Source organism: Mobula hypostoma, chromosome 16, assembly GCF_963921235.1.
Source record: "Mobula hypostoma chromosome 16, sMobHyp1.1, whole genome shotgun sequence".
In the NCBI taxonomy this organism is placed as follows: Eukaryota; Metazoa; Chordata; class Chondrichthyes; order Myliobatiformes; family Myliobatidae; genus Mobula; species Mobula hypostoma.
The window spans coordinates 68724358-68745131 of NC_086112.1; the positions used below are offsets into that span (position 1 = coordinate 68724358).

General features: G+C 43.6%; 1 protein-coding gene across 5 annotated transcripts in view; it reads right to left on the reverse strand.

Annotated features, from left to right (window-relative positions):
• LOC134357472 (uncharacterized) overlaps window positions 1–20774 on the reverse strand; it is a 109184-nt gene that overhangs the window by 73845 nt on the left and 14565 nt on the right. For 2 of the 5 annotated variants that reach the window (XM_063069084.1, XM_063069083.1), the window contains one exon: window positions 15737–15814. The exons of 1 other annotated variant lie outside the window; for it this stretch is intronic. In XM_063069084.1, the coding sequence (XP_062925154.1) occupies window positions 15737–15814 (78 nt within the window). Of the gene's footprint in view, window positions 1–15736; window positions 15815–15935; window positions 16014–18081; window positions 18148–20774 lie in introns of those variants that run through there. 2 more of the 5 variants (XM_063069088.1, XM_063069086.1) reach the window with 2 other exon arrangements.

The window sequence follows — 20774 nt, forward strand, 5'->3', positions numbered from 1 at the left end:
CATTAAAGACTCCCACAGAGGAGGTTCAGTCAGGCTGTCATTGAAACTGCACCACCAGAGTCACTGAAAGAAGTTCATAGAACATAAAAAGGTAAAAAGCTCAATGCACAATCCACAAAACAAGTCTACAGACGCATAGCAAAATGACACAATTTAAAACAATACTAAGATCAAAACAAGGTGCAGGAGCAAACTGAAGCAGGAAAGCTAAAGGGCACTGCACTTGCTTCCTTCGCATTGAAGGCAGGCTTGCAGGGCTAACAGAAAACACTGTGTGTAAGCTGTTACAAAGACAATCATCTTAATAAAACATACAGATTTAACTACTCTCTATTATATTTCCTATGAATCTTATGCTTCAAACACAACTTAAAATGAAATTATTTAAATATTGGAGTAACCAATAAGTATTCCCATTATTATTATGCTTCCATTCACTTTATGTGTACACAATGAGAGTCACTGAGCATTGGGATAAACTTTAAACTAGTTAGCTATTTTAAATTAGTTAACTTCAACCATTTTTTTTTACTTTATTCTCTGCTAAAAACTTCTAGCAGCAGAGTCCAGAGTCCGGTCTATCCTGAATTACTCAGATTATCGTTGACCACTGTCCTCAGTTTCCATTGCTGTCCACAGTGGAATAGATTCTGATTATATTTCAAACACAAGAAAATCTGCAGATGCTGGAAATCCAAAGCAACACACACAAAAGGCTGGAGGAACTCAGGCAGCATCTATGGAAAAGAGTAAACAGTTGAAGTTTCGGGCCAAGACCCCTCTTCATGACTGGAAAGAAAAGTCAGAGTAAGAAAGTGGGGGGAGGGGAGGAAGTAGGCACTGGAGAAAGGGGAATCTGATAGGGACAAATGTCCATGGAAGAAAGAGAAGAGGGAGGAGCACCAGAGGGAGGAGATGGAAAAGTAAGAAAAGAAAATGTGAGACAGAAACAAAATCAATGTTCATACCATCAAGTCAGGGGCTACTTAGACAGAATATAAGGTGCTGTTCTTCCAACCTAAGTGTGGCATCTTCATGGCAGTAAAAGAGGCCCTGGGTGGAGACATCAGAATGGGAATGGGAAGTAGAATTGAAATGGGTGACCACTGGGAAATCCCACTTTTTGAGGTGAAGAGAGCGAAGGTGCTCGATGAAGCAGTCTCCCAATCTATGTCAGGTCTCTCTGGTATACAGAAGGTGACACTGGGAGCACCGGATGATGACCTCAGACTCACAGGTGAAGTGAAAGGACTGTTTGGACTGAAAGTAGTCAGGAAGAGGTGTAGATGTAGGTGTGGCACTTGTCCCAATGCAAGGATAAGTACCACAAGGGAGATCAGTGGGGAAGGATGAGTGGACAAGGGAGTCACGTAGGGAGTAATCCCTGCGGAAAGCAGGAAGTGGGGAGGTAACGGGGGAGGGGAGAGAAAAAGAGGGGGAAAGATGTGCTTGGTGTTGGGGTCACATTGGAGATGACGGAAGCTCCAGAGAATTATGTGCTGGATGTGGAGGCTTATGGGGTGGTAGGTGAGGACAAGAGGAACCCTATCCCTGGTGTGATGGGTCATGTCCAGATAAGCATGAAATGGAAGAGAAGTGGGTGAAGGCAACGTTGACGGCAGAGGAAGGAAGCAACTTTCTTTGGAGGAGAAGAACATCTCATTAGTTCTGGAATGAAAAGCCTCATCCTAAGAACAGATGTGGCGGAGACGGAGGAACTGAGAAAAGGGGATGGCATTTTTAGAAATGATAGGGTGGGAAGAGGTATAGTCCAGGTAGGTGTGACAGTCAGTGAGTTTATAAAAGACAACACCAGATAGACTGTCTCCAGAGATAGATAGAGAGATTGAGAAAGGGTAGAGAGTTGTCAGAAATGAACCAGGCAAATTTGAAGGCAGGGTGGAAGCTGGAGGTTAAGGTGATGAAATTGACAAGTTCAGCAAGGATGCAAGGAAGCAGCATCAATACAGTCATCAATGTAGCATAGGAAGAGTAGGGGAGCAATGCCAGTGTAGGCTAGGAACACTGACTGTTCCACATAACCAACGAAAAGGCAGGTATAGATGGGACCCATGTGAGTGCCCATAGCTACACCTTGGGTTTGAAGGAAGTGAGAGGAGCCGAAGGAGAAATTGTTAAGAGTGAGGACCAGTTTTTCCAGATGGAAGAGAGTGGTGGTGGAGGGAAACTGTTTGGGCCTGTTGTCCAGAAAGAAGCTGAGAGCTTTAAGGCCCCCCTGAGGTGTATAGAAGTGTATAGGGACTGGACATCCATAGTTAAAATTAGACGATCGATCGAGGCCATGGAACTTAAATTCATTGAAGAGATCCAGAGCATGTGTGGTGTCACAGATGTAGGCAGGAAGGGACTGAACTAAGGGGGATAAAATAGAGTCGAGGTATGAGACATGAGTTCAGTGGGGCAGATGCAGGCAGAAACAATGGGTCTACCTGGACAGTCAGGTTTGTGGATCTTAAGTAGGAGGTAGAAACAGGAGGTTCAGGGTAAGGGAACTATGAGGTTGATGGCAGTAGATAGGAGATCCCCAGAGTCAATGAGGTCAGTGACAGTGCAGGAGACAATAGTTCTGATTACATTTATTTTATTCCTTCTGGAATGAGTTCACTGCATAATAATGAATCCTACATTTTCTTCATCGGCACTCCATTATCAAATCAGCTCTCTTCATCTTACATATTCCTGCTTCAGAACCAGTGATCTGCACCTTCATTACCTTAATTTCTCTGAACCCTTCATTCAACCCAAGAACAATCATCTATATTACCAGAGTCACAGTCCTTGATGTACAGCCAACACTCCTGGCAATTTATCCCACTCCAAGGTTCTCAATGCTCATGTTCTTCACATCAACTTTTAACTTTGTCATTTTTTGTTGCGAACTCTCTTAAGACTTTGTCTGCTCATCCATAATGAAGTCATTAAGTCCCCATACATTAAGTGTTTCCTCAATGCTCATTTACTTCACCAGGACTACAGAATCAAATTTTGTGTAGTAGAGCTGCAAGCAGACCCTTCTGCCTTGTCATCTTCTCCCAAGTTGTTTTTTTTATGTAACCATGCTTAATCTTATTTCCCCATATTTTCTGTCATCTCCTTCCAATAATGATGAATGCATGATTAATACAGGCTGCTATTGGCACAGAATATTAAAATAAATCTGAAACTGGGGCCTTAAATCTGAATTAAGCAAACCACTAAGGTATGAGGCACGAGTTGCCTGTGGCAGATTGAGAAATTATGAGTAAAAGGTATGAATGCGGAAAAGGGCTGTCATTTCAAGAATAGTTTCAAGTAATATTCATTCCTTCAAGAAAAAGTGAAGCAACAGGAATAGCCAGCTGTGGTCATCAAGAGAAACTAAAGATTGTAATAGATTGAAGGATAAGACATTAACATTGGCAAAAAAAAAGCCTTTCAGGACAAAGGCATTAATAAGGAGAGTGAAAGTAAAACTCAAGTCTTGCAAGAAAATCAAAAGCAAGAGCTTCTACAAATACAGTATGTAATAAAAAAGATTAGGTAATGTGGACCTCTTAAATCAATTTCTATCAGGAAATAAGGCAACAGCAGAGAAATTAAGACCATAAGACACAGGAGCAGAATTAGGTCGTCTGCTCTGCCATTCAATCATGGCTGACCCTTTTTTTAAAAAATCTCCTCTTCAAACCCAGTTACCAGTCTTCTCCTCGAAACCTTTGATGCCATGCCCAATAAAGAACCTATCAATCTCTGCCTTAAATACACCCAGTGACTTGGCCTCCACAGCTGCACGTGGCAACAAATTCCACAAAAGAATTTCTCCACATCTCTGTTTTGAAAGGGCACCAATTTATCCTAAGGCTGTGCCCTTTAGTCCTAGACTCTCCCACCATAGGAAACATCCTTTCCACATCTACTCTGTCTTGGCCATTCAACATTCACAAGGTTACAATGAGATCCCCCCTCATCCTTCTGAATTACAGCAAGTACAGATCCAGAGCCATCAAAAGTTCCTCGTATGATAATCCTTTCATTCCTGGAATCAACCTTGTGAACCTCCTCGGGACCCTCTCCAATCCCAGCACATCTTTTCTAAGATGAGGGGCCCAAAATTGTTCACAATACTCCAGGTGAGGCCTCACCAATGCCTTATAAAGCCTCAGCATCACAACCCTGCTCTTGTATTCTAGAAATCTTGAAATGAATATTAACATGGCATTTGCCTTCCTCACCACTGACTCAACCTGCAAATTAACCTTCAGGGTGTTCTGCACAAGGACTCCCAAGTCCCTCCGCATCTCTGATTCCAGGATTTTCTCCATGTTTAGAAAATAGTCCGCACTTTTATTTCTATGACCAATGTGCATGACCACGCATTTTCCAACATTGTATTTCATTTGCCACTTTCTTGTCTATTCTCCTAATCTAAGTCCTTCTCCATCCTACCTGTTTCCTCAACACTACCTGCCCCTTCACCAATCTTCATATCATCTGCAAACTTGGCAACAAAGCCATCTATTCCATCATCTAGATCATTTTTATACAGCATAGAAAGAAGTGGTCCCAACACCGACCTCTGCAGAACACCACTAGAGGCAGCCAACCAGAAAAGGATCCTATTATTCCCATTCGCTGCCTCCTACCGATCAGCCAATGCTCTAACCATCTTAGTAACTTTCTTGTAATACTATGGGCTCTTAACTTTGTAAGCAGCTTCATGTGTGGCATCTTGTCAAAGGCCTTCTGAAAGTCCAAATATACAACATCCACCGCATCCCCTTTATCTATCCTACTTGTAATCTCCTCAAAGAATTCCATTAGGTTTGACAGGCAGGATTTTCTCTGAAAGAAAACATGCTGACGTTGTACTATCTTGTCCTGTGTCACCACGTACTCCATCACCTCACCCTTAACAATTGGCTCTAACATCTTCCCAACCACTGAGGTCAAGCTAACTGATCTATAACTAAAGTAATTGCAGCTTCACAGAGGACACAGAATATCTCCCTGACATTAGCATTATTATTTAAAAAGTATAAAAGTATTGAAGAATTTAATGGGATTTAACAGGTTATTAAATCCTCAAAACCCAATGACTTGCATCCCAGGATTTTGTAGGTAATGGCCATGTAGGCAGAGGCTGTACTAGTTGTCATATTCCAAAATTTCACAGATAGTAGGGGTCCCAGAGACTCCCTTAGAATAAAAACTGAGGACTAAAGAACAATTAGCCAAACTTCCACAGAAGGAAAATGCTGAATCAGTCATTAAGAAAATGGTCCAATCGCAAACAAGAGAAAATCTGCAGATTCTGGAAATCTGAGCAACACATGCAAAATGCTGGAAGAACTCAGCAGGCCAGGCAGCATCTATGGAAAAGAGTAAAGTCAACATTTCAGGCTGAGACCCTTCATCAGGACTGGAAAAAAAGATGAGGAGTCAGAGTAAGAAAGTGCAGAGAGGGGAGGAAAATCCACAAGGCGAAACTGGGAAAACTAAGGAGATATCTTCCTCCATCAAAGAAAGGGGCTTCCTTTCCTCCACCATCAAAGCTGTCCTCAACCACATCTCTTCCATTTCACGCATGTCTGCCCTCACCTCATCCTCCCACCACCCCACCAGCCTCCACCTCCAGCATATTGTTCTCCGTAACTTCCACCATCTCCAGCAGGATCCCACCACCAAGCATATCTTTCCCTCCCTCCCCCCCACCAACTTTCTGCTTTCCGCAGAGATCGCTCCCTATGCAATTGCTTGTCCATTTGTCCCTCCCCACTAACCTCGCTCCTGGCACTTATCCTTACAAGCGGAACAAGAGCTACACCCGCCCCTACACCTCCTCTCTCACTACCATTTAGGGCCCCAATCAATCCTTCCAGGTGAGCCATTCCCTTTTCCCTCTCTCTCACCTCATCTCTCTACCTGCCCGTCAATTCCCTCTGGTTCTCCTCCCCCTTTTCTTTCTTCCATGGCCTTCTGTCTTCTTCTATCACATTCCCCCTTCTCTAGTCCTGTATCTCTTTCACCAGCCAACTTCCCAGCTCTTTACTTCACCCCTTCTAACTCCACCCAGTTTCACCTATCACCTTGTGTTTCTCCCTCCCCTCCCCCACAAACCTCCTTACTTTGAATCATTTTTTTTCCAGTCCTGATGAAGGGTCTTGATTCGAAATGTAGATATTTTCCATAGATGCTATTTGGCCTGCTGAGTTCCTCCAGCATTTTGTGTGAGTTTAATTCCACTTAGAGAATAATACATTGCTTCCCAAGCCAAAAATAATTAATTTATTTATTTGTTTAATCCTTTTTTGACACAAAAAATTAATTCATGCCAACACATTAATTAAATCTTGGTAGCAAGTCGGATGCAAAAGGAGTATAGTTAGGCTTGGAACTTGCAATACCATCCCATAGTAATGCCCTGGTTCACGTTTCTACTATTAAGCTGTAGGTATTTCATTTAGCAGTCTGTTCTGCTTTCAGCCTGTTTGGGTTATTGTTGAAGATAAGGGATGATGAGGAACGCGTGCCATACAGTTAGGAAGGTGGAACTGTGGGGAGGTTTTTTTGGTGAAGGACACTAAGGTTGGTTGTGGATCTTTTGTTCAGCGTGAGAGGGAGAGAGAAAACATTGGATGAACTGGTTGCAGGATACGACCCGGTGGGGAGACCCAGTGGTTCGAGATGGATTACGAGCAACGCTCAGAAGGTGGTGTGTGCTTCCATGCAGACCGAGGGCCCAGCCTGTGAGTGACAGAATGTTCATAATGTGGTCCGACTTGTGCACATTTGACTGTTTAATTATAACGGGCCCTTTTTGTTTTTTTTCTTTCTTTTCTTTATTAATCCTTTAGTTAAGTAAGATTCATAAATATAATTCCTTTAATCAGATCCCCATGAGTGAGGCTGACAAAGAGAAGATAGCATTCACATGTCCACTGGGATTCCAGTTTGGAAGGATGCCTTAGGGCACATCAGGAGCTCCAGTAACTTTCCAGCGTGTCACGAAAGAGTGGGGGGGTATGAACTTGCTTGATGTATTGGTGTGCCTGGATGATCTCATGGTGTTCGGGTCTACCTTGGAGGAACATGAAGCAAGGCTACTGAAGGTGCTGGGCTGCCTAAAAACTGAAGGGTTAAAATTTTCCCTGGACAAGTGCCAGTTCTGCAAGACATCCGTCAATTACGTTGGGCACATAGTCTCACAATATGGAGTAGCTACGATCTGTCTAAGTCAGAGGCGGTGACCACATGGTCAAGGCCCCAGACTGTGAGGACCTTACACTCATTCCTTGGATTCTGTGGGTTCTATCGGAGGTTTGTGAAGGACTACTGTAAACTGAGTCACCCTATAAATCAGCTTCTGTGTGGTTACCCTCCCTTGGGAAAGAGAGAGAGGATAAAAGGAGAGGATGGTAAAGATTATCTTAGCCTTCTGGAGACCTTTAGAGTGAAATGTGAAGAGGCCTTTCAGTTGCTGAAGGAGCTGCTGACGAAAGCACCGGTGCTGGCTTTTACAGACCCCCGATTGCCGCATGTATTGCACACAGGTGCCAGCAGAGAGGGCTTAAGGGTGTTCTGTATCAGGATCAGGGCACAGGGTTGAGACCTGTTGCATGTGTCAGCTGGAGTCTGTCACCTTCTGAGCGAAACTACCCCACACATAAATTGGCATTCAAATGGGCTGTGATGGATAAGCTAAGTGACTATCTATATGGTGCCAAGTTCAAGGTGGAGACGGACAATAGCTGATTAACTTATATCCTAACCTCAGCAAAATTGGATGCCATAGGCCATCAGTAGTTGGCGGCATTGTCTGCCTGTGATTTCAGCCTGAAGTACCAGCCGTTGGAGTTGGAGCATTGTGCTGACATGCACATGAAGGACTGGACAGGGACGGAGAGTGGGAGATTGTTGCTGCCCCTGGAGTGAAAGCCATGTTCCAGTTTTCCATCACGGGGAAGGCAGAGGAAAGGCAAGGGCAGAATCGAGCGGTAGATCATTTGGAAGATGACGCCATTCAACAGGCTTATTGCAACCTGACTGCTCTGGGGACAAAGCATTGCCGGAATTGAGTCCTAGGGAAGTGTCAGCTGCTCAGCGGGATGACCCAAGCATTGGTTCTGCTTGGTCAGCAGTTGCGGGGACATGGTCCAAGCGGACAAGATGAAACACTGTGCAGTGTCCAGAATGGCCCAGATTGGAGTTGAGGAACCAGATCCTATACCGGGTCAGGTCGTCTCCAGACCAGCCTCAGCGTTCCCAGCTCATTCTGCCTGAGAAATATCAGTGGATTGTGTTGAAATCACTTCATGATGTTTCAGGCCATCTGAGGGCTGACAAGACCTATGGATTTTTCAAAGATCAGATCTATTGGCCCCGCATGAAGCCGGAGGTCGAAGAGTACTGCAAGTCGTGCATTGGATGCACACGAAGGAAGACGCTACCTACGAGGGCACGTGCAGAGTGTGGGGCCACTTCACCTGCTGTGTATGGATTTCCTGTCAATAAAGGCGAATGCCAGCAACATGGCAAATGTCTTGGTCATTACAGATCATTACAACAGATATATGCAAGCTTTCCCTACCAAGAATCAGAGGCATCCATTATGGCCAAAGTGCTTTGGGAGAAGTACTTCATTTATTATGGCCTCTCCAGGTGGATACATAGTGATCAGGGACAGGATTTCGAGAGAAGGCTCATACATGAGCTACTGAGCATGCTTGGAGTCAAGAAGTCGAGGACTGCGCCTTATCACCTGCAGGGTGATCCCCAGCCCAAGAGGTTCAATCGGACCTTGCTAGACATGCTCAGAACCTTGGAGATCAGTAAAAAGAAACAAGTGGAGTCAACACATTGGACATATGATCCACTGCTATAACTGTACACAGAATGAAGCTACTGGGTACTCGCCATATTATCTGATGTGTGGGCAAGAGGCAAAGTTGCTCATTGACCTCTGTTTTGTGAACGGCAAGGAAGATCTACCACTGAAGACTTATCTGAAGTATGTGTCTGATGTGAAAAGGGAGCTGAAAAAGGCTTACGAATTAACTGAGGTCTTGGCTACCAAGCAGAATCAAGGAAATAAGAGGAGCTATGATCAAAAGATTAGGTTCTCCCAACTCATGCCTGGAGACTGAGTCCTCATAAATAACCTTGGGATAGATAAGTTGGCTGGCCGCTGGGCAGCCTCGTCCTATGTAGTGGAGAGTCAGGTGCCAAGTGTACCAGTTTTCCGGGTGAAACCAGAGGATGGGAATGGGCCTGTCAAGATCCTCTATTGGAACCTTTGGGACAAGAAGTACATGTTGATCCAGAGCCTGCACCAAGTAAGAGGACTCTGCGGTGACTTGGAGAGACTGAAGGACCAGCAGCGGGACAGATTAGACTGGCCCCCACTCCTGAATGGGATACGGACAGAGGATGAGGAAATGGGGATGTGCCTTTCACTAACTCCCCACTAATTGAGGAAGAGATTCCCAACCCTTCTCACACTGAGGCAGGTGAGTGGGGGGGACTAACAGTCAGGCTTACAGCTGGTCCATGAAGGGGGATCTGGGCTCTAAGGTAACTGGGAGTGAAGCGGAGGCAGAGGGACCCCAGTTCCTGGAAGGCACAAGTGATAGACAGGGGGAGGCCTCACCATGTAGACCAGATGTATCCCAAGGAATGTCTGAAACTGAAGAAGTGGGATAAGGAGGTCTCAAAGAGTCAGGAGACCCCCAGATAGGCTGGCCTATGTAGCACCAGGGGAAATGAGTGTTACGACGATCCCTCTAGTAAGATATGTCGCTACCATTTACAAACGGATTGGAGGTTTTGACATCACAAAATTCCTTCAAAAGGAGTGTTATTAATGATGGGATGACAAATTATTTCAAAGTCATGAGGACATTTGTGATGGGGGGGGGGGAGGAGTGTGATGCCCTAGTTCACACCTCTACTGTTATGTTGTAGGCATTTCATTTAGCAGTTCTGTAAGAGAAGTCTGTTCTGCTTTCAGTCTGTTCGGGTTATTGCTGAAGAAAGAGATGATGAGGAATATGTGCCATCCAATTAGGATATTGGAACTGTGGTGGGGGGGTGGGCTGGGGGGGGAAGGTTTTTTTGGTGAGAGACACCAAAGTTGGTCTTGGGGCTTTCGTTCAGCAGGAGATGATCAGAGAAGAACCGGTCGTAGGATACAATCCGGTGGGAGACCAGTTTGTTCGAGATGGATTGTGAGTGACGTTTGGAAGGTGCTGTGTGCTTCCAAGCAGAGCGAGTGCCCAGCGCGAGTGACAGAGAAGTTCAAGATGAGCTCCAACGTGTGCACATTTGACTGTTTAATTAGAATCCGCCCTTTTTGTTTTTTTCTTTCTTTCTTTTCTTTACTAATCCTTCAGTTAAGTAAGATTCATAAATACAATTCCTTTAATCGTATGCCGTGTGCTGTCTGTTATTTCTTGCCACTGAGTTGTAACAGGGTAGCAAATGACACAGCATCCACACAAACCGGGGTTTGGGTGGGAGAGTCGTCTCAATCTCACGGGTTTGGCGGGACGGAGTGTGTCTTCCCTAGACGTACATAGCCAAGGAGACCAGCGGGATTTCACCATAAAAACCCAGCACTACAAAAATGGCAACAGAAACTCCAAAGACCTCATTCCTGGCAGAGGAGGGATCTTTTCCTTGAAGAATTCCAAGAAGATGGACAACACCTGGGAACTGGGGCAACTTGAAGAACTGGACCAGGACAGAAGACTCTGGCAAGTTGCTATCGGTGGCCTATGCCCCAGCAGGAGTGACGGGCTTAACTAACACATTAATACCAATGTTGAGCACTCTGATTTTGTTTAATAATACCTCTGTCGTTACTTATCAAATACCTTCTAAAGGTCTTAAAAATCACACAGCTCTTGTTCTTTACTTTACTCCAAAAACATTTGGAAAGGATAGACAGCCAGAATCTGTTTCCCAGGGAAGAAATTTCAAACACCACAGGACATTCTGTAAAGCAGGGGTTCCCAACTTTTTATACCACGGACCTCTACCAAACTTTGTTTCACTGAGGGGTCTGTGGAACCCAGGCTGGGAACCCTGCCATAGTTTAAAGGCAGCATGATGGGCAATTTTTAAAATGCAGACAGTGTCACCTGCCTAGAATGAGAAGAAGTGAACTGGGTAGTTTGGAGGAGTCCAAGTGGCTCTTTGATAGTCGTGTGAATATGAAGGGAATGGAGGAGTACAGATGAGAGATAGAAGGACAACATATAGCATAAATCATCATCAAGAAACACACAACATTGTGGGTTGAAATGCCTGCCCAGTGCTCTACTGTTCCATGCTCTTTGGAGTTAGACTTGGAATAGCTGTGATGAAGGATGGAGCTAGTGGTCTGGCAAAATACAAACTGGGCATCATTCAGTAGGTTGTTGGCTGGAAGGTGCAGCTGGATAGCCCAGCTGCTAAAGCCTTTCATCATTTTGATAATGATTGTTGATAAACGAATGGGCAATGGTTAGCCTGAATGGATATCTCAGCATTTTATGAACAGGGCTTGGGCAATTTTCTATATAATCTGGTAGATGCCTGGTGTTATAAATCTGCTGCATAGTAGCACAACTGTTTCTGCATTACAGGTCTGTGGAACTACAGATGAAGCCCCATATGAGGTTACAATATCCAGTACTCTAGGCAGATTCCTGATATCATGGATATATTAGGGCTCATGCAAGAACAGATCTGGAATAATGTTTACGACACTGCCCTCCCTATGCAAAGTGTAAAGGTGTGGTTCACCAGGTTGATTCCTACAATGGCACGTTTTTCATAAAGTTGATGAGCAGAAGGCTCCGAGACTCTAAAATTTTTGCATGCTGACAAGATCACCTTTCATTTGCTAAATTCAAAGGGCTTGACATGACAGGTATGGAAATGATATTTCCCCTGGCTGACATGCCTGGGACTACTAGCTGTGTTTGAAAATTAAGGGCCAGCCATTCGAGATAAAGTTAGAACTCCTTCCAGAGCTGGGGTTCCCAACCAGGGGTCCACAGATCCCTTGGTTAATAGTAGGGGTCCATGGTATTAAAAATGGTTGGGAACCCCTGACCTAAAGGGGAACAAATCTTTGGAATACTTGCCTCTTTCTCTATTCATTTTGGGTCAAGAGGCCCAGTGTCCTATTCTTGCATCAAACAATCTCCTGGAAGAATTCTATGGATCAAGTATCTGTGGGAAGCAAAGAACTGCTGACGTTGATAGAAACCCTGAATCAATCCTTACGCAGGATTTTGACCCCAAGCATCAACAATTTCTTGATTATTTGTTACTCCAGATCCCAGCAGCTACAGTCCCTTCCGTGCCAATTCTTGCACCTGCCAATTAGATTTTCAAACAAGTATATCTTGTTTCTGAGACATTCAAGGTCAAATCTAGCTCATTATTACTTTGTTGCCAAAATAATGAAAACTGCCAATCTCTCAGGCTGACTGTGGCTTCAATGTTGTCCCTACTCAACGCACACAGAAGCCATCACAAATTGATGGACCGTGCAACAAAGCATGAAGAAACAACTGAGTCTCCAAGGCTATTTTTTCATCCAGTTGATGTAATTTGTGTTCTTTCAGTCTCTCAAGTGCAAGGAGTTATAGTCATAGGTTGGTAACGGCAAACGCCAGGATATCTCCCATTTAAGGGAAAGGGATTAATAGAGATTTACTTTCCTACAATTTTGCTCCCCACATTCTCTACTGACCTCAATCTCTACCAAGACTTGCAATGCCTGTAGTGCCCTTTTTCCACCCAGGTTCTCTCCTTCCTCTGCCATACCAGCACATTTTCTTTCATTACACCAAAGTGGCTGACTCTTTAGGGGAGACGGAACAGCAAGGAGGTTACGCTGATGGAAAGACAGAAGGAGGTTTTCATGGAATGTGATCGCCAGATGGAAGTGTTGAGATGAATAGCCTGTTCCCAGACCATATTTCCTATGTAATATTACACCAGCTTTAAAGTGCAAGTGGGCTCGGCATGCAGAATTGTCTGTGCCTCCTAGTTGAGAGCCGCTGGTTCCCACTGAATAATTACATTTGGGACATTAAATATGTTCTACTCAACCACAAACATGAGAAAGTCTGCAGATGCTGGAAATCCAAAGCAACACACACAAAACGCTGGAGGAACTCAGCAGGTCAGGCAGCATCTATGGAAAAGAGTAAGTAGTCTATGTTTCAGGACAAGACCCAGCATGTTATGTGTGATGTTCTGCGCAATGCTTTTTAGTGCGTAGACCCATCCAAGAGCAAATGAAATAAATATTAAATCACCTGCACTAACAGTGAACTGAATACTGACTAGAGTGTGTTTTCTTACAGCATATATTTTAAATTACATACAAAATAGTCTAAGTTGAGCCAATTGCAGAATGGTAGCATACACAATAGAAGTATAACATAGCAAAGATGAGCGGGAAGCTGGAGGATTGGGAACAGAAGATAACTAAAAAGGAAATACGCGGAGAAAAAATGAGGTACCAAGGTAAACTAGCCAAGAATATAAAGGAGGATAGTAAAAACTTCTTTAGGTATGTGAAAAGGAAAATAATAGTTAAGACCAAAATTGGGCCCTTGAAGACAGAAGCGGGTGTATTTATTATGGGGAACAAGGAAATGGCAGACGAGTTGAACAGGTACTTTGAATCTGTCTTCACTAGGGAAGACACAAACAATCTCCCAGATATAATAGCGGCCAAAGGACCGAGGGTAATGGATGAACTGAAGGAAATTTATATTAGGCAGGAAACGGTGTTGGATAGACTGCTGGGTCTGAAGGCTGATAAGTCCCCAGGACCTGATGGTCTGCAACCCAGGGTGCTTAAGGAGGTGGCTTTAGAAATCGTGGACATATTGGTAATCATTTTCCAATGTTCTGTAGATTCAGGATCAGTTCCTGTGGTTTGGAGGGTGGCTAACGTTGTCCCACTTTTCAAGAAAGGAGGGAGAGAGAAAACAGGGAATTATAGACTGGATAGCCTGACGCCAGTGGTGGGAAAGATGCTGGAGTCAATTATAAAAGATGAAATTACGACACATTTGGATAGCAGTAACAGGATAGGTCCAAGTCAGCATGGATTTACGAAGGGGAAATTGTGCTTGACTAATCTTCTGGAATTTTTTTTGAGGATGTAACTATGAAAATGGACAACGGAGAGCCAGCGGATATAGTGTACCTGGACTTTCAGAAAGCCTTTGATAAAGATCCACATAGGAGATTAGTGGGCAAAATTAGGGCACATGGTATTGGGGGCAGAGTACTGACATGGATTGAAAATTGGCTGGCTGACAGGAAACAAAGAGTAGGGATTAACGGGTCCCTTTCGGAATGGTAGGTGGTGACCAGTGGGGTACTGCAGGGTTCAGTGCTGGGACCGCAGCTGTTTACAATATATATTAATGATTTAGATGAGGGAATTAAAAGTAACATTAGCAAATTTGCAGATGACTCAAAGCTGGGTGGCAGTGTGAAATGTGAAGAGGATGTTATGAGAATGCAGGGTGACTTGGACAGGCTGGGTGAGTGGGTGGATGCATGGCAGATGCGGTTTAATGTGGATAAATATGAGGTTATCCACTTTGGTGGTAAGAACAGGAAGGCAGATTATTATCTAAATGGAGTCAAGTTAGGAAAAGGGGAAGCACAACGAGATCTAGGTGTTCTTGTACAACAGTCACTGAAAGCAAGCATGCAGGTACAGCAGGCAGTGAAGAAAGCTAATGGCATGTTGGCCTTCATAACAGGGGGAATTGAGTATAGGAGCAAAGAGGTCCTTCTGCAGCTGTACAGGACCCTGGTGAGACCACACCTGGAGTACTGTGTGAAGTTCTGGTCTCCAAATTTGAGGAAGGACATTCTTGCTATTGAGGGAGTGCAGCGTAGGTTCACAAGGTTAATTCCTGGGACGGTGGGACTGTCATATGTCGAAAGATTGGAGCGACTGGGCTTGTATACTCTGGAATTTAGAAGGATGAGAGGGGATCTGATTGAAACATATAAGATTATTAAGGGATTGGACACGCTGGAGGCAGGAGGCATGTTCCCGCTGATGGGTGAGTCCAGAACCAGAGGCCACAGTTTAAGAATAAGGGGTCGGCCATTTAGAACGGAGTTGAGGAAAAACTTTTTCACACAGAGAGTGGTGGATATGTGGAATGCTCTGCCCCAGAAGGCAGTGGAGGTCAAGTCTCTGGATGCTTTCAAGAAAGAAATGGATAGAGCTCTTAAAGATAGCGGAATCAAAGGTTATGGGGATAAGGCAGGAACTGGATACTGATTATGGATGATCAGTCATGATCACAGTGAATGGCGGTGCTGGCTCAAAGGGCCAAATGGCCTACTCCTGCACCTATTGTCTATTGACTGCTGGACACATACTTATACTGGAGATTTTAAAGCAACCAAAGGAAGCCAATTAAAAAGTTATACCAAGCACATTACATCAGTTAAATGCTGATATCACACTAATCTATTCATTTTGGTATGCTGGAGAAAGATCATTTTCAATTTATGGCTGAAACAAAGCAGTTACATGTCTTGATTATGCTGTTACTTCAGAGATTTTGTTGGATTGATGGAAACTCAAGAGTAAAACTGGTATCCAGTATATTTGACTACATTTTGCTAACTGCACTTATAACAAAATTTCCACACCAACATTACAACTCCTTTCTTGCGCACAAATATTGGAACATACCATGAGTGAAGCAGATGACATCTCCAAACAGCTTACACATAGAAGGAGTGTAGGATGCTTCAAAGCAATTGACCTTTTCTGTAAAATAGTGACACATAAATTGTTTCAAACTATGAACACCCAAAAGTGAACATTCTCCTTCAGTATCCTCCATACACCTTGGTACATTTTAAAAAATACACCCTTGTAGTGAGCTTACCATTTGTTGTGACTAGGTTATCACCATACAACTCATGCATTATTGTTGAAGGGTCCTTTTCAAATACAGATATCTTAGCTGGAAAAGCAAGAGTTATACATTATGCCGCATTTCATTCAGTGCACATATTGTTCAATGGAATATCCACTTGCAATGCTACATTACTTAAAATGGAACAAGTTTCCCATGACTGGGCATCACATTAACCAGACTGAGCAAAATGGACATACGACTTGACTATCATTGATGCCACTGCCAACTTTCCACAAGTACTCTAGTGAGATAATCCTTTGAAAAAAGAAACCCGTGTTTTTCTTTGAATGTATTCACCTGGCAATTTAACTGTCACATGTACATAGTTTCATATTTAAAAAGCAGAGTCAGACTTCAATTGTATGAAAACAGGACTTTCAGTCAATTCATCCATGTTGAATCAGTTGTCAATCCAAACTAGCCTGATTAGCCGGTATCTGGCCTATCCCCCTCTCAACCTTTCTTAGCCATTTACTGTCCAAATCTCTTATAACATTGTAACTGTACACATCTCTACAGCTTATTTCATATACCCACCGCCTTCTATAAAAAAGTTTTCTCTCACATCTCTTTTAATTTATCCTCTAGTTTTCAACTCCTTACTCTGGACTATGACCATCCACCTTACCTACACCCCTCATTTCATTTCATTCTGTATGGCCTCATCTCAGCCTCCCAAGCTGTAGGAACAAGTCAGTCTAAAGGCTATCCATCCTTTCCTCATAGCTTGAGCCATCCAGTTGCAGTAACATTTACATGAATCTTTTCTGATGCTTTTCCAGTTTAATGGCAGCCTTGCTATATCTGGGCAACCAGACTGAGCACAATACTTCGTGTGGTTGAACCAACAACCTGTAGAGCTGCAACTTAACATCCCAGCTTCTGCACACAGTGCCCTAGCTGATGAAGGGAAGCATGCCAAATACCTTTTTCACCACCCTGTCTACTAGTGTCACCACTTTCAGGGACCTGTGTACCTTTACCCCTAGGGCTCTCTGTTCTACAACACTGCGCAAGACTTACACTAGTTTAAACTTACCAAAATGCAAATCTTCACCCTTGCCCAAGGGAAATTCCTTCCACCAGCCCTTTGCCCACTTCCTTTATTCATCAAGATCTTGTTGTAATCTTCAAAAATCTTCACTGTCCACCACAACACTTATTTGGTGTTATTCACAAACTTACTAACCACATTAACAACACTGCCACCCAGATTATTAGTATAAATGAGAAGTACGCCGCACAGATCCCAATGGTACACTACTATCTCAAGCCTCCAATCTGAATAGCAACCCTCCATTAGGGAGTATTCTGGACTTTTGTGACTATAACGGATATTAATTCAAGCGAGAACCAGTCTCCAGTTCTTAATGTAAATTGTAAATTTCAAGCAGTAAGTTGAAGTTAAAGGCACATCTTTGCAAATAAACAGACTAAGAGATGTGGTTTGCAAAATGGTGACCATCAGATGCTTGCATATGCATTAGACTGACTGTGGGAAAACCTGGAATTAAAGCACAACAGGGATGATAGTACAGAAAAATTTAACCATCATGAACTTCCACATCCCCCAGTGATCCTATGATTTCAGTCTGAGGCCAACACGTGAGCAGCCTTCAGGAGGGTGAACCCATGAAAAGCATCCAGCCCAGATGGGATACCTGGCAAAGCATTAAAGACCAATGCTGATCAACTGGCTGGAGTGTTCACTGAGATCTTTAGCCTCTTGCTTCAGCAATCTGAGGTACCCACCTGCTTCAAGCAGGCTTCAATTATACCGGTGCCCAAGAAGAAAGTGGTGATTTGCCTCAATGACTATCGCCCAGTAGCAGTGACAAAGTGTTTTGAGAGGTTGGTGATGAAACGTTTCAACTCCTGCGCAAGAAGCAACTTAGATCCACTCCAATTTGCCTACCAGAGCAACAGGTCCACAGCAGATGCCATCTCACAGGCTCCTCACTCAACCTGGAACAGCTGGACAGCAAAGATGCATACATCAGAATGCACTTTATTGACCACAGCTCAGCATTCAATACCATCATCTTCAATAATAATCAATAAGCTTCAAGACCTTGACCTCAATACATCATTGTGCAATTGGATCCTTGATTACCTCACTGGTAGACCCCGGTCAGTTCAGTTTGGCAACAACAACTCCTCTGTGATCTCCATCAGCACAGGTACCCCACAAGGCTGTGTGCTCAGCCCTCGGGCTCTGCTCGTTGTACACTTATGATTGTGTGCTTAAGCACAGCTCCAAGGCCATATTCTAGTTTGCTGACAACACCACTGTTCTAGGCCAAAGGTGGAGACAAATCAGCATATAGGAGGGAAATTGAAAATCTGGCTGAGTGTTGCTATAACAACAAACAAAGCCAGCTAGACCAAGGAGCTGATTATTGACTTCAGGAGAAGGAAACCAGAGGTCCATGAGCCAGTCCTCAGAGGATCAGAAGTGGAGACGGTTAGCAACTTCAAGTTCCCCTCAGTGTTACTGTTTCGGATGACCTGTCCCAGGTCCAGCGCTTAAGTGCAATTATGAAGAATACACAGCAGCACCTCTACTTCCTTAGGAGTTTACGGACATTCAGCATGACATCTAAAACATTGACAAACTCCTACAGATGTGCATTGGAGAGTATATCAACTGGCTGCATCTCAGCCAGGAATGGAAACACCAATGCCCTTGAACAGAAAATTCTACAAAAAGTAGGGGATACGGTCCAGTCCATCTGGGTAAAGCCCTCTCCACCATTGCACGCACCTACATGAAACACAGGAATGCAGCAATCATCAGGGTCTCCCACCACCCAGGACGTATTCTCTTCTTGCTGCTGCCATTAGGAAGGTGGTACAGGAGCCTCAGAACTCACATCAGTCGGTATCAGTTCAGGAACAGTTACTACCCCTCAACCATCAGGCTCTTGAACTAAAGGGGATATCTCCACTCAATTTCACTTGCTCCATCATTGAAATGTTTCCACAACCAGCGGACTCACTTTCAATAACTCTTCATCTCATGTTCTCGATATTTATTGCTTATTAATTTATTATTATTATTTAATTTTTATTTGCACAGTTTATTGTCTTCTGCACATTGGTTGAATACCCAAGTTGACTGAATCACTGATTCTGTTATTCTATAGATTTAATGAGTATGCCCACAAGAAAATGAATCACAGGGTTGTATATGGTGACATACATGTACTTTGATAATAAATTTATTTGGAACTTTGAAAATCCTGAGATGTAGTATACATACCCAAACTTGATAAGAAGGCCTAGGTTATAAATAAAACAGAGACTTCTTTTGGGGATTCTTACACATCTGCTCTTTTATAGTGAGACACACTCAACACAATGACATTTACAGTGAATATAATCCTAAGAATTCAGAAGTTTTAAATATATCAGCAAATGGCGGGGTGGAAACTGAAGTGTACAATTCAAATGAAAACTCCACAAAGAGAAGTGTTTTGTTTACAACTTGATTTTAAAAAGAAATTGAAGACAGCCAATGCCTGCAAACAGTGGTCTGCAAGAAAGGGGACAAGTCCTTTACAGCGACATCTCCCTGCTGTCTGCCACGGGAAAGGTCACAGTCTTCCTCAACCACCTCCTTCAAGTGGATGGGCAGATGCACTTGAAAGATTTGGACATTGGAATTGATAGCTTTGTTGCAAGGTTTGCAGACGATGTGAAGATAGGTGGATGGCAGGTAGTTTTGAGGAAGTAGAGAGGCTACAAAATGATTTGGACAGATTAGGAGAATGGGCAAAGAAATGGCAGATGGAGTGCAGTGTTGGGAAGTGTATGGTCATGCATTTTGCTATAAGAAATGAAAGGGTGTTTTCTCTCCATTTAGAAAATGGAAAGAGAATACAAAAACCTGAGGTGCAAAGGGACTTGGGAATCCATGCGCAGGATCCTCTAAAGGTTAATTTGTAGGTTGAGTCTGGTGCGGAAGGCAAATACAATGTTAGCATTCATTTCTAGGGGACTAGAATACAAAAGCAAGGATGTAATATTGAAACTTTACAAAGCACTGGTGAAGCGTCACTTGGAGTATTGTGAGCAGTTTTAGGCCCCTGACCTTAGAAAGGATGTGCTGAAACTGGAGAAGCTTCGAAGGAGGTTCATGAGAATGATTCCAGGATTGAACGGCTTGTTACATGAAGGGCATCTGATGGCTCTGGGCCTGTATTCACTGGAATTCAGAAAAGTGAGTAGTGATCTCATTGAACCCTATTGAATGGTGAAAGGCCTTGATCGTGTGGATGTGGAGAGGATGTTTCCTATGGTGGGAGAGTCCAAGACCGGAGGGAACAGCTTCAGAATAGAGGGGGTCCTTTTTGAATGGAGACAAGGAGGAATTTCTTTAGACAGAGAGTAGTGAATCTGTGGAATTCTTTGCCACAAGCAGCTGTGGAGGCCAAGTCTTTATGTATATTTAAAGCAGAGGTTTTTAATTGGTCAAGGCACAAAAGGATATGGGGAGAAGGCAGGAGATTGGGGCTGAGCAGAGAATTGAAGCAGCCATGATGAAATGGCAGAACAGACTTGATGGGCCAAATAGCCTAATTCTGCTCTTAAATCTTATGGTCAAGTCAGTTTGCATTCTTTCCATCTAGAGGCACAGTGGATATCATCAATACATTGTATATGTTACCATCTGCAAACTTAACAAAAGCCTTCAACCTAGTTAGACTGTAGAACACCATCCTCAAATTCAGCAGACCAAGAAATTTGCCCCCAGACATGCAAAACATGATCCTAACGAATGTCAATTAGGACTGTGTTATGCCC